Source organism: Ovis canadensis, chromosome 2 (genome assembly GCF_042477335.2).
Source record: "Ovis canadensis isolate MfBH-ARS-UI-01 breed Bighorn chromosome 2, ARS-UI_OviCan_v2, whole genome shotgun sequence".
NCBI classification, from domain to species: domain Eukaryota; kingdom Metazoa; phylum Chordata; class Mammalia; order Artiodactyla; family Bovidae; genus Ovis; species Ovis canadensis.
In genome coordinates, this window is record NC_091246.1 from 251,539,174 (window position 1) to 251,552,353 (window position 13,180).

The 13,180-nt window shown below is 53.0% G+C and overlaps 1 protein-coding gene across 1 annotated transcript in view; it reads right to left on the reverse strand.

Moving 5' to 3' along the window:
• Positions 1–2,558: 2,558 nt before the first annotated feature.
• Positions 2,559–13,180, reverse strand: part of VWA5B1 (von Willebrand factor A domain containing 5B1) — a 47,088-nt gene continuing 36,466 nt past the window's right edge. The window contains exons 17-22 of the mRNA XM_069573789.1: positions 8,684–8,831; positions 8,525–8,589; positions 6,501–6,791; positions 5,605–5,674; positions 4,612–4,729; positions 2,559–3,156 (exon numbers count right to left, since the gene is read on the reverse strand). Coding sequence (XP_069429890.1) covers positions 2,662–3,156; positions 4,612–4,729; positions 5,605–5,674; positions 6,501–6,791; positions 8,525–8,589; positions 8,684–8,831 — 1,187 coding nt within the window. The 3' untranslated portion in view covers positions 2,559–2,661. The remainder of the gene's footprint in view (positions 3,157–4,611; positions 4,730–5,604; positions 5,675–6,500; positions 6,792–8,524; positions 8,590–8,683; positions 8,832–13,180) is intronic.

Here is a 13,180-nt window from a genome sequence, read left to right on the forward strand (position 1 = left end):
CATAAACGACCTTCTGCATGACCTAGAAAGCAGGAGCCAGGTTAACAAAGAATCCAGATTAATCCACATCAATCCTGATTAGGGGGCAATGGTTCGTCTACACAAGAACTTTTGTACTATTTACCTAAGGTCCTCTCCTCTTCCTTAGAACCAGTCCCTTTGGTCCTTTGCTTCGCAATCCTGGGGGCAGATTTCTGAGACCTGTGTCCTGTCAATACCACTGGAGTTCTTTAAACAAAGTCTCTTATCCAGATGTCCCCCAAAGCCCTTGGGTTATCTGAAGTCAAGGAGGATCTGTTCCTCTGCACCTTTGGGTGCTGGGTAGGGGAAGTGGGAAGTGCAGAGGTCGGCGAGTTGCTCGTGGATCAGAGCTGTCCAGGGCTCCAGCAGCTGCTACTGGGGCAGGGTCTGTGGTGGCTCCCTGGAGAAGGGGGTGGGTGTGCCCACCATCCTGCTGGGCTTCTCAGTTCCTCCTTCTAGGGGTCTTACAGCACTGGTTTTATACTGGGCAGGCACTGGACCACCTGAGCCCAGGTCATTGTCCGCACTGAGCTTAGAGACCCAGAAGCGGGTGAACACAGGAAATTGGACAGCCCAGTCCCAAGCTGGTCATGGTAGAGGGGGAAAGAGGCCCAGAAACCACGTGGGACTTGTTCAGGCTCGCACTGACAAGCCCGCCACGGTCACCATCTCAGAGGTGGAGAACCTGGGGCTGTCGGAGCAGGAGAAAGCCCCCGCTTCCTGGCTCCGGGGCACCCGGAGAGGGGAAGCCACTTGCCCAAACTAGTGCCAGGCGTTTCAGCTCTCAGCCTGACAGTAGTTCCATTTGCGGGGGATGGCACACCCCGTCCTCCTTCCCCTGAAGCTGGGGCTGCTGGCTGCACTGGGGACGAGGTCCAGAGCTAGCTCCCAGCCCTCACCCCTCTTCGGGTGGGCAACTGCCTGGCTGGCTTCCTCCCCCGCTGGTGGGTCTGAAGCACAATGGCCAGCCAAGCAGCAGATGGACCTGATATGAAACCTCCAGCCCCTTCCCTGCCCTGGGACATGCGTCACCAGGTTACTAGGGGAGAGCCTCGAGGGGCGGGTGAGGTGAGAGTCCTCGAGGGAGGTGTGGCAGCTCCACAGGAGGACAGGGCGGGCTCTGCAATGGGATGGGGGCAGGCGGGGTGGGGAGCCACGTCCTGAGGGGACTGCCTTTTCTCCATGTGTGATGGGCGTCCTGCTAACCCCGCCTTCTCTCTCACCCCTTGAAGACCGGGCACTGAGTCTTCTTGGGGCTTCATGAAGGTGTTTGATCCATGGGGTCTCCCTGAAGGGGACATCTGGCAGGGGCAAGGCTTCACGCCAGGGACCTGGGCCAGAAGGGACCACTTGGTAAGGAGAGATTAAGACTTTGGAGAGGAGGATGGGCAAAGGTGTGGACTCAGCCTGGGATCCCAAGCTGGTGGGCTTCCCAGGTGAGGTTCAGACCCACCCCCAAGGGAGTCTGCAGGGCAGAGGTGACCGGGCACTGGCCCTGGGGGAATCCTAGGCTGGGACACACCTGTCCCCCACACGGCGGGCCTGAGAGAGGGAGGTCCCCAGGGGCTCTCTGCTTTAAAGCTTCAAGAGTCTTTCACTTCATTGACTAAATCACAGGCCCAGCTGAAGCCACCATCCCCAAATGCACTGCAGCCAAGCATGGGCTCTGTTGCAAAGAAGGCCCCTCCCTCTCTTTCACCGCATGCTATGGCAAGAGAAGGCCTCCACTATCCCAGAGTGCAGCTGACACCAGGAGCCTCTCTAGCCCCTCAAGACAAGTGGATAGAGCTTGCATTACGTAATTCCGGAAAGCGTGTATCAATTACTTAAGGAGGCCTCTGGTTTCTCCACTATATATAGTGGTGACTTCTGTGACCACGGCTCTTCTTTTGAGACTGGTTTTGCACAGAACGTGGCTTTATGCTAAACCTCACCTTGCAGGGAAACTCCCCTTGTCCTCTGTTTGAATAGGAAATCACAATGTGCAAACCAGCACTGAAATATAGGAAGGGCTTCCAAGCCAAAATAAAAGTTCCCCACGTGACTGTCGTAAAGTGCTGGGGAGGATGGTTCTCCAGATAGTTTGTCGGTGGGATTTAGGGTCCTGGACTGTCACCGTGGAGTCAAGGGCCTGTCCCAGAATGCAACTGGTGGAGGTGGTCTCCCCCTGCCTACATGCAAGCTTGCAGGTCTGGTTACTTTCAGGGTTGGGGTCTGTTCAGCCACCCTTTATCTGGGTCGGGGGTGGGAGGTGGTCTGCCCATGTGCTCCTCCTCCAGAGAGAACTGAGACTTAACCTGTATATAGTCTTTCTCCAACCCCCAGTGGCAGTCAATTCTGTGGCTCCTCAGAAGTCCAGGCAGAAAGGAATCTGGACATTCTCGAGACCTAGTCCAACGTCCTCACCTCGCCCATTTCTTTTATGGGTGGGGACACTGAGGTCCAGAAATGAGGCAGGGGCTGGCCTAAAGTCACACAGGTAGGTGGTAGCAAAGTTGGTGTTGAATTCAGGCCTCCCGATTGCCAGTCTAGGACTCTTTCTAGCAACAGTATATTGGCTATAGTTTTCAAGAGTGCCGCTTACCAGGCCCACGGGGTTCCCCTCACTCTCCCGCGCCTCCCCAGCCTCCCCACCGCCCCCTACACATAATTCGGGTTATAGCAGAGCATATTGAATTCCAGGCTCTCGTCCCAGTGCCGCAGGAGTACGAACAGCTGGCGGGCGGCAGCCTTGAGTGTGCCCTGCGTGCGGCCCTCGGGCACTTCCTGCTGTTCCAGCCACGAGCTGGCCTTGGCGGCCACTAGCTCCCACTCAACGAAGTAGGAGGCGGAGCTGTGCTCCAGCCACGCCAGCGCCACCACGGTGGCCCACAGCTTCCCCATGTGCTCCACCATGGCCCTGGGCTCCTGGCCCGGCCTGCCCTCGGCCAGGGGCTCCTGGGAGAGGCCGTCGCGGGAGGGGTGCAGGGGCGCGGGGCTGGCGCACGGCTGGGGACTCGGGGGCTGGCGGGCGGTGAGTGACACCCGGTGGCAGGTGAAGGGCGAGGTCCACTTGAGCTTCTCCATGGGGACGCGGATGGCCTCGCAGAAGGCTTGGTTGAGCAGGAAGGCCCCGGAAGCCAGCTGCAGAGACACCTGTGTGTGTGGGGGGAAGCCCCTCAGTGGGCCTCACACTTTTCAGCCCATGGAGCCCCAGGCCACGGCCGAGCCTGGGCGCACAGAGCGCAACCATTCGCCTCCCCCCAGCCAGCTTGCCCTGCCCACCCGTGGGATTTGCAGGACCCCCAGATCAGCTGAGCATCGCCGCACCTTATCCCACTGGTGCTCACACTGATGGTTCCTCCAAGCGCAGCTCAACTTCTTCACTCCAAACCTGCCTCTTGTCCTGGGCAGCTGAGCCCACCTCAGGCCCTGGGACCATCCACTGTGGTCCGGGCAGCTCACCAGCTGCTTCCTCCCTCCGCCGTCTACCACTTCACGTTATCCCTAACTCTCCTTACCTTCCCTGTCCCCCCACCCTCACCCCATCCTTTCCGTGTCCTGAGGGGTCTCTGCAAGGCATAGGGCACATCACTCTTTGGAGGCCATCCACTCAGTAGTTTCAATTTTCTTCTGGGATAAATCCAAGCTATAATCCCAGAGCTCTGGTTTGTGTTTGACTCTTTTCCCTCCCTGCTGTTCTCCAGCCCTCAGGCATCCTCTCTCCTCTGTAAACTGTCAGCCACAGCCCCTCGCCCTTCAGGTCTTGGCTTAACCATTTGCATCCTTCCAGAAGTCATGCCTCCTGTCTCCCCATCCTCAAGCCTGGAGTCGGTGTCTCCTCCTTCCCTCATTCTCCCCCACCAAACCCAGTGTCTCCTATCACAGCAGCCAGCAATCAGAGCTGCCTGGTTCCTTTGAGGTGTCCCCACTAGACACTGAGAGGCTGGAGCTCAGGGACAACACTCACCTGCTTCAAGGTTATCTCCCAGGGTCTAGCGTGGTGCTTGGCTCAACAGATCCTCATGACTACACGCCTCCCGCTCTGTTGTCTGGGATGTTTGGAGACTCCAAGTGACCATAAGCACTTGGGTGTGCAGGGGCTGGGACAGGGCAGGGAAACTCCCGCCCTGTCCATCCTTCCAGCACCTTCTTTCCCCAACTTTGCTGAGCCCCAGATGTGGCAAAACCAGGCCCCCTTGCTCCTCAGTTCAGAGACACTCACTCCTGGCTGGGGCTCCTCACCCTGCCCCGCAGGCTGGTGTGTCTGCAGAGCCACTTGCTAAACACAGTACACGTCCCCAGGGTGTTCTTTTTCAAGGCTTTTTTTTTTTTTTTTTTTTTAAACGTATTGGAAAACAGACACACACAGATGGTGGAGTAGGACGCAAGATCCCTGGGAATTTTTAAAGCCAAGATAGCAGACTGCAGAGAGTGGTTGTGGTGCTAACACTGGTTTTTAGCAACCCTCCTTGACCCCCGGCGGGGGACCGGGGCACATCCTCCGCTCTGCTGCTACATGGACAGGAAGGTCTACATCTTCCTCCCTTTGCAGAGGCAGAGGCCCCTCTGCTGCGTGTGGGGCTGAGGTCTGGGGTCTAGGGCACTCACCAGCGGGATGTAGTCAGAGCTCTGGTTCCCCTGGGCTGAGTCGGGAGTCTTGCTCAGCGGTTTGCCCAGGAAGCCCTTGGCCGCTCGTGTCAACAGCCTAGACTTGTTGAGACTCAGCCTGTGTGGGCAGAACCGAGGAGGAGTGACCGCCGCCATCCCGGGGGTGTCCCTGGTCCTCCACTCCCTTCCCAGAGGCCCCTCAACAGCCTCTGAAAGTCCCAGCCAGAAGGGGTCTGACAGATGATCTCCTCCTTTGACAGTGGGGGAAACTGAGGCTCAGGGAGTGTGTCTCCCCAAGGCACTCACTCGAGCAGCAGTGAGGGGTAAGGTGGTACTCTTTTTAGGACCCTCTTTATTTTTTAAAAAAAGTTTTTAATTGGAGGATAATTGCTCTACAAAGCTGTGCTGGTTTCTGCCACCCGTCAACATGAATTAGCCACAGGTATCCATCTGTCCCCTCCCACTCGAGGGCTTCCCAGGTAGCACAAGTGGTAGAGAACCCGCCTGCCAATGCAGGATCGTAAAACGTGGGTTCAATCCCCGGGTGGGGAAGATTCTTTACTGGAGGAAATGGCAAACCCCTCCAGTGTTCCTGCCTGGAGAATCCATAGACAGGGGAGCCTGGTGGGCTTCAGCCCGTGCACAAAAACACCTCTCTCTCAACTCTCCATCCCATCCCGGGACCCTCTTTTGACAGCATGTTCTTGGTCAGCCCAGTGGTCAGACAGTCACATGCCAGCCCTCCTGGGGGGACCTGCATTTGCAAAGAGACCATGGAGGTGTGGGAAGGGGACCTGGGGCGGGAGGGAGATTCCAGCAGTGTGACACCTGGAGACGGTGCTGTCTCTGGGCAAGGGTCCTTCCTGCCACCCTTCAAAGTGTTCACGTTTGTGCAGCTGTCAGGCTGGGCCTACCTCTGGCCCCCTAAACCAGGGGCAGTCCCCTAAAAATGGATGGCAGTAGAGGGATCCCCCAGTGGAAATCCCCACGTACCTGGATCCAAACAGAGTGTCTGAGGCCTTCAAGGAAGAAAGGGTGTTGGTGGCCAAACCTCGCAGGGGACCTGGAGAGCCACAGAATGCAAGTTAGGAGCTGAGAGATGACCTTGTCCCAGTGCTCACCGCCCTGCTGGGGAAACAGTCCCAGAGAGGGGCAGGGGGCTTGCCTGTATGCCTAGGGATTCAAGCTAATGATGAGGCTGTTTCTGACCCAGTGGGTGTGGGGAGGGGTGAAAGATGTGGGTTCTTGGGCAAAGAAGCAGCCCTCCAAGCCCCCTTGGCTGGCAGCCCTTGAATTTTCTGGAAGTTTACCTGTGGGGATAGTGACAGCTGCAGGCCAACCCCCCCTCAGCCCCAAGCAGGGACACTGCCTTTCTTCTATGGGCACACTGCTAGAAGATTCTGGGCAAAGGGAGATGGGAGACTGGTCCTTCAGCTGGGAATTGGGATGCCTGATTCCTGGCCCAGCTCTGTCACCAATTTGCTGTGTGACCTTGGGCAAGTCATTTCACCTGCTCTGAGTCTCAGTTCCCTTCCTCTAAAGCTTTAATACTATCTAGCATGCATGGAGCTGTTCGGAGACTAAAAGAACCACCAAGGACTTTGTTGGGTTAAGACACTCTCTCGGCCCAAAGATCAATGACTATTTTAACTCAAGGGAGAGCTGGCAGGGCCTTCTCTGGTGGTCCAGTGGCTAAGACTCTGCACTCCCAATGCGAGGGGCCCGGTTTCCATCCTTGGTCGGGGAACTAGATCCCATGGGCCACAACTAAGCGTTCACATGCCTCGACGGTTGAAGATTCCAGGTATTGCAGCTAAGACCTGGCACAGCCAAATAAGTAAATAAATATCAAAATGAAAAACAGGAGCGCTGGCAGACTGCGTGCTCACCTTCAGGAGTAGCGTACTTCTCGCGGGCCATGTTCTCACTGAAGGGTGTCAGGGCACTTTCCTCCACGTCTACAACAGAGGGAGCCAGTGAGGCCTGAGCTACCCGGCCCTCCCCTTGACACCTGCCAGACACCCCAGGAGGATGCTGGTACGATAGTGGGGCACTGGGAGAGCAGTGTCCAGGTTGCTGTCCCTGCTTGGATGGGTCTTCACCTCCCAGAGACACCGCCACGGCTCCACCACAAGAGTTGGACACGTCTGGGTTCAAATCCCAGCCATCCCAGTGGATAGCTGTGTGACCCCAGGGAAACTTACTTCCTTTGTGAGCTTCAGTTGCAAACTGGGGCTAATAGTACTGCCTGGTGGTGTTGTAAGGATTAGATGAGATAATACACAGATAGTGCTCAGTGCCTGGCCTGTGGTATGTAATCTGCAAAGCTCCGAGCTATGGGCTCAGCAGCTTAGTGGGAACAGGTTAGAGGCCTGAACGTGGTGGTTGGAGGTGGTTGGGGGAGAGGTAGGTTCACGTCAGTTCTCCAGGAGGCACCAGAATGTGGCACTGACTTGTCAGAGGGCTCTGAGCCTCAGCTTCCCCATCTGTAAAATGGGGATGATAATTACACATATTGTTTATTCAAAATGTGTACTGGGGTGATGATTCTTACGATTATTATTTAACAGCTGGAGAGTGATGGGCAATGTACTATTCAGGAATGATCCAAAGTATGGGAAAAACTTCACACGCAGATATGTCCTGCTGAGCCTGTCTCCCCTCTGAGCCTGTTAGCAGCTCTTTGAGGGCAAGAAGCTCTGTCGACTGCTGGGTGCCTGTGCGGGGTGGGGCAAGGTGAGCACAAAAGTGAATCAGTGGCTGGATGACTGACGCAACCGGCAGGCAGAGAATATGGTGGTAAATCGGCCTCATGGACTCTGGAGCCGGACAGGGCTCGTCCGCATCTTGGCCCTACTGCGCCTCTGCTGCGAGCCCCTGTGTAAGTCACAAGCCCTCGTGTAAGTCACTTACCCACTCTGAGCCTCAGGTTCCTCAGCCCTTAATGTGGAAAATGAAAGAAGCTCTCTCAGATGGGGGTGAAGGGGCATGGGTGATGAGAGTAGTGCTGAGCACCTAGAAAACCCTCCATGAGTGTTAGGCATTCTCTCCTTGGGGAGGGAAAGGGAAGGAAGGGTGTGGGGAGACTAGGAGTTTCGCAATCGCGCACACCGGGTATGAATTAGGAGACAATTAGAAACGGAGGGACCTGTGATTTTGGTGGAAGTCATGGGCCACCGAGAGCTGAGCTACACAGGATGGAAAGGGTAGACCAGAAGTTTCTTCTAGACTCTGGGAGCCAGGCCTGACTCGGGGGCAGAGCAGGTTGCCCTTGGAGGCTCTGAGGGACCAAGGAGTGGGCAAAACTCCTCAATCCCTGAGGAAAGCCTCGGATTTTCACCCCCTCACACTATTCCTTTTTGAACCCATCAATGTCCGTGAGCACCTTCTAATCCCTCAGGTATGACAGGGCTATTGTCTGGGTGTTGGGGCTGGCGGCCAGGTGGGACCTCTGCTGCCCTTCCCATGTGCAGAGGAAGGCAGGAGATGCTCAGGGTACACGTGAGGGCACGGAGGAAGGGGTCGGGATGGGTGTGGCGGTCAGGCTGTCTGTAGTGGGACAAAAAGACACACAGGCCTCCAGGACACAGGCTATCCTGTGGATGTGTGCAGGGTCGCCAAATGACCAAACCATGGATCTTCAGGGACCCAAGCTTCGGGCACAGTGAAATTTGGTGACGGTCGAAAGGAAGCTTTGGGGAATCCTAGAGTAAGCGGACGGTGGGACCCGAACAGATGGAGCTGCCCTTTCCCTTGACTTTTAGGTTTCCTGGCTTTCAGTGCCTGGGAGGACTCAGAGATTGGAAGCAGGGAACAGCCACTGGAGGCGCTGGGCCTTGAAAGGGGAGAGCTGGGGTGTGGTGTGGGCATGTGGGCAGGGAGGCCAGTCTGCTCTCTGGTTCCGGCGGCATACCTGGGCCATGCTCAGCCCCTCTGCCCGTCTCTGGCCTCAGAGAATTCAGGAAGCCTGGCCTCGCTCTGGACCCGTAAGGCCCGGAGTGGAGACTCAGAGAGAGTCCGTCACGGCTTCGGACACGAGGCTGCAGGGACCCGGAGGCCCAGACTTCAGAACACATCGAGGCAGTTCTTACTTAGATTCTGATACTTGCTGTCCCCTGCAGCTGAGTCTTCGCCAAGCGTGGTCTGGGACCGCCTGAATCCAGAAGTGCCCTTCCACTGTCGAGTCAGGACCCGAGAGCTGACCATCCGCAACGCAGCACCTTTGCGAGGACGAGGAGAAGGTGGTCAGGTGGGCACAACTGTGCTAGGCTTTTGCCTTGTCCCCAGGGTCTCCCTGGTGGACCAGATGGTAAAGAATCTGCCTGCAATGTGGGAGACCCTGGCTTGGTCCCAGGGTCGGGAAGATCCCCTGGAGGAGGAAATGGCAATCCTTTCCAGTATTCTTGCCTGGAAAATCCCATGGACAGAGGAGCCTGGCGGGCTACAGTCCATGGGGGGGGGTCACAAAAAGTCAGACATACTGAGCGACTGACACGTTCAAGGCTGGCAAGAATGGTTCTAGCTTCAGCCTGTCAATTATCTAAAAGGAGGAAGGCATTGCAGAAGGCAAGACCATGAGCTTTGGAGCCAGAATGACCTCGGTTTGAACCCTAGCCCCAATTCTTACTAGCTGGATGGAGTGCTGACCACTCTGAGCCTCAGTGTCTCTACCTGGAAAATGGGGCTAATAATATTCACCTTGCCAGGTAAGTACTATTGCTGAGATAATGTTCAGAAAGCAGCAGTGTTCGTTAGAAAAGGTTGGTTTTCTCAGAAGCATCTGGTTTCCCTCTCTCCCAGTTTGCCAACTGAGGTCCCAGTTTTCCCCTCCCCAGAGCATCACCATCAGGGATGAAGCTGCAACACCCAACAGTGAGTTTTAGGGAACTCCATCCTTGGAGAACACGAATTTGTAAGCTGCTCCTAAAAGTGAAGGGTTCTACTGAAGAATACATTTTGAAGACGTCTCATACTGTTAGTTGCTCAGTCGTGTCTGACTCTTTACGACCCCATGGACTGCGGCCCGCCACGCTCCTCTGTCCATAGGATTCTCCAGGCAAGAGTACCGGAGTGGGTTGCCATTCCCTTCTCCAGGGGATCTTCCCAACCCAGGGATCAAACTCAGGTCTCCCACATTGGAGGCAGACTCTTCTCTGTCAGAGCCACTAGGGAAGCTTTATTGACTATGTCAAAGCCTTTGACTGCGTGGATCACAACAAGCTGTGGAAAATTCTTAATGAGATGGGAATACCAGAACACCTGACCTGACTCCTGAGAAATCTGTATGCAGGTCAAGAAGCAACAGAGTATTGGACATGGAACAATGGACTGGTTCCAAATTGGGAAAGGAGTACGACAAGGCTGCATATTATTACTCAGCTTATTTAACTTCTATGCAGAGTACATCATGCAAAATGCCAGGCTGGATGAAGCACGAGCTGGAATCAAGACTGAGGGGAGAAATATCAATAACCTCAGATATGCAGATGACACCACCCTTATGGCAGAAAGTGAAAAGGAATGAAAGAGCCTTTTGATGAAAGTGAAAGAGGAGTGAAAAAGCTGGCTTAAAGCTCAACATTCAAAAAATAAAGATCATAACATCCAGTCCCATCACCTCATGGCAAATAGAAGGGGAAACAATGGAAACAGTGAGAGACTTAATTTTCTTGGGCTCCAAAATCATTGCAGATGGGGATTGCAGCCATGAAATTAAAGGACACTTGCTCCTTGAAAGAAAAGTTATGACCAACCTAGACAGCATATTAAAAATCAGAGACATTACTTTGCCAATAAAGGTCCATCTAGTCAAAGTTATGGTTTTTCCAGTAGTCATGTATGGATGTGAGAGTTGGATTGTAAAAAAAGCTGGATGCCAAAGAATTGATGCTTTTAAAGTGTGGTGTTAGAGAAGACTCTTGAGAGTCCCTTGGACTGCAAGGAGATCCAATTAGTTCATCCTAAAGGAAACCAGTCCTGAATATTCATTGGAAGGACTGATGCTGAAGCTGAAGCTCCAATCCTTTGGCCACCTGATGTGAAGAACTGATTCCTTAGAAAAAACCCTGATGCTGGGAAAGATTGAAGGCAGGAGGAGAAGGGGACGTGAGAGGATGGGATGGTTGGATGGCATCACTGACTCAATGGAGATGAGTTTGAGCAAGCTCTGGGAGTTGGTGATGGACAGGGAGGCCTGGCGTGCTGCAGTCTATGGGAGAGAGTTGGACACGACTGAGTGACTGAACTGAACTCATCCTGTAGTCCATTCTCTGGGCCTCTTGATGTATACTAACTAGCACCCTAAAGGCTCTGAGAAGTCCTGCAGTAAAGAAAACTTTTGAGATTTAATCCAGTGGTTGGGAAATATTTTCCACCAATCTGGTATTTCCTGTTTTTTTTTTGTGCTGAATGGCCATTAACAAGACATGAAACTGGGGTTCCAGTCTCCTGGAACACACTTTGGGAAGTGCTGATCCAGACCTCAGGGGGTTGTGAGACTTGGGTTAAGACACAGGAAAGTGAAAGTGAAGTCGCTCAGTCGTGTCTGACTCTTTGCGACCCCAGGGGCGGTAGCCTACCAGGCTCTGCCATCCATGGGATTTTCCAGGCAAGAATACTAGAGTGGGCTGCCATTTCCTTCTCCAGCGGACCTTCCCAACCCAGGGATCGAACCTGGGTCTCCTGCACTGCAGACAGATGCTTTACCGTCTGAGCCACTAAGACACAGGCCTGGTCCCTAAAACTCCCAGACTGTTTTTTTTTAGCTATAGAGGCTAAAAAATGGCCAGAGTTGAGTGAGAGGGGGTGAACATCATTCAGGGTGACAATGCCCAGTGGGTGAGAAGGCCAGTGGATTGACAGCTTGGGTGGCTGGTCAAAATCTGAAATCAGAGGAAGTGAGGCAGAGAGAGAGGGAGGGAGGGAATGGAATATGGAATATTTTGGTGCCATAGATTTTTAAAAAGCAGGGAAGAGGGGCAAGAGGAATTAGAAAAGGCGTATTTTATTTCTAAATACAATTCTGTCAAGAGGTCTGCTTTGAAAGAAAAAGCTGCTGCAAAGGACAGAAAATGAAATTTAGGAAAGAAAAAGTACATAGAGTTTATAAACCTATGAAAAGTTTTCAACAAAGAAGCTAAAGAAATTCCCCAAAGATACTTTTTTGCCCTCTCAGATTGTAGGTTTAGAAAGATAAACAATTTTCAGTGTTGGTGAGAGTGGATAACACAGGATAATCTCTGAAGGCAGGGCTAGCTTGATAGCTTATGTTACAGTAATTTAAGGTGGGTCAGGACTTCCCTGGTGGTTCAGTGGTTAAGAATCCATGCTTCCACTGTAGGGGGCATGGGTTTGATCCCTGATTAGGGAACTAAGATCCCACAGGCCCATGCAGAGCTGTCAAAAGATTTTTTTTTTTTAAAGGGCCAATCCTTTGATATGCAATCTTAGTTCTGAATGTCAGTTAACCCTGAGGAGATAACCAGACCATGTACAAAGAGGTCCTTTGCAGCATAATTTACAATAATCAAAAGGGGGAACAAACAGAAGGTTTAAAAATAATAGGGTTAGTCGCTCAGTCATGTCTGACTCTTTGTGACCCCATGGACGGTAGCCCGCCAGCCTCCTCTGTCCAGGGAATTCTCCAGGCCAGAATACTGGAGTGGGTTGCCATTCCCTTCTCCAGGGGATCTTCCTGACCCAGGGATCAAACCTGGGACTGGTTAAATAGGTTGAGATAAACCTGAAGAGGCAGTGGAGCGGGATAGCCTAGGGCGCAGACTCTGAAGCCGGGTCACTGTGAATTAAAGCCTGACTGCCCTCTGCGCTGTGTAACTGTGGAAGTGACTCACCCCCTTTGCCTCTGCTTCCGCATCTGTAAAATGAGGGTAATGGTATCTTCTCTGCAGAGCTGTTTGAGGATTAAATGATTTAATATATATAAAGTGCTTTGGAACACTGTCTAATTGGCTGTTATGATGATTGCTCCCTGCCATGTGCTTAGTCATGTCTGACTCTTTGTGACCCTGGACTGTAGCCCACTAGGCTCCTCTGTCCATGGAATTTTCCAGGCAAGAATACTGGAGTTGGTGGATCTTCCTGACCCAGGGATTGAACGCACGTCTCTCGCATCTCCTGCATTAGCCAACAGCTTCTTTACCACTGGAATTGTTACTATTAAAATGAAAAGTGGAAACATATTTCCCATACCCAGAGTTTGTAAGATATAGCACATATTGGTATGATTCAGTTCACGCAAAATGATCTATCTTTTGATTGCTCTACATATGGATACTCACAGAAGCCTGGAAGGATGATCACACGAAGGGGGTAATTAGTACTCATTTCGGGATGACTGTCAGTTCCAGTCACTTTCATGTGCTTAATGTCTTTCTATATTTTATTTTTATTTATTTTCCATTGACGTGTAGTTGATTTACAATGTTGTGCTAGTTTCGGATACACAGCAAAGTGGTTCAGCTACACGTATTCTACCTACTGCATGTAGGCTATTATGCAATATTGAGTATAGGTCCTTAGGGCTTCCCTGGTTGCTCAGAGGTTAAAGCGT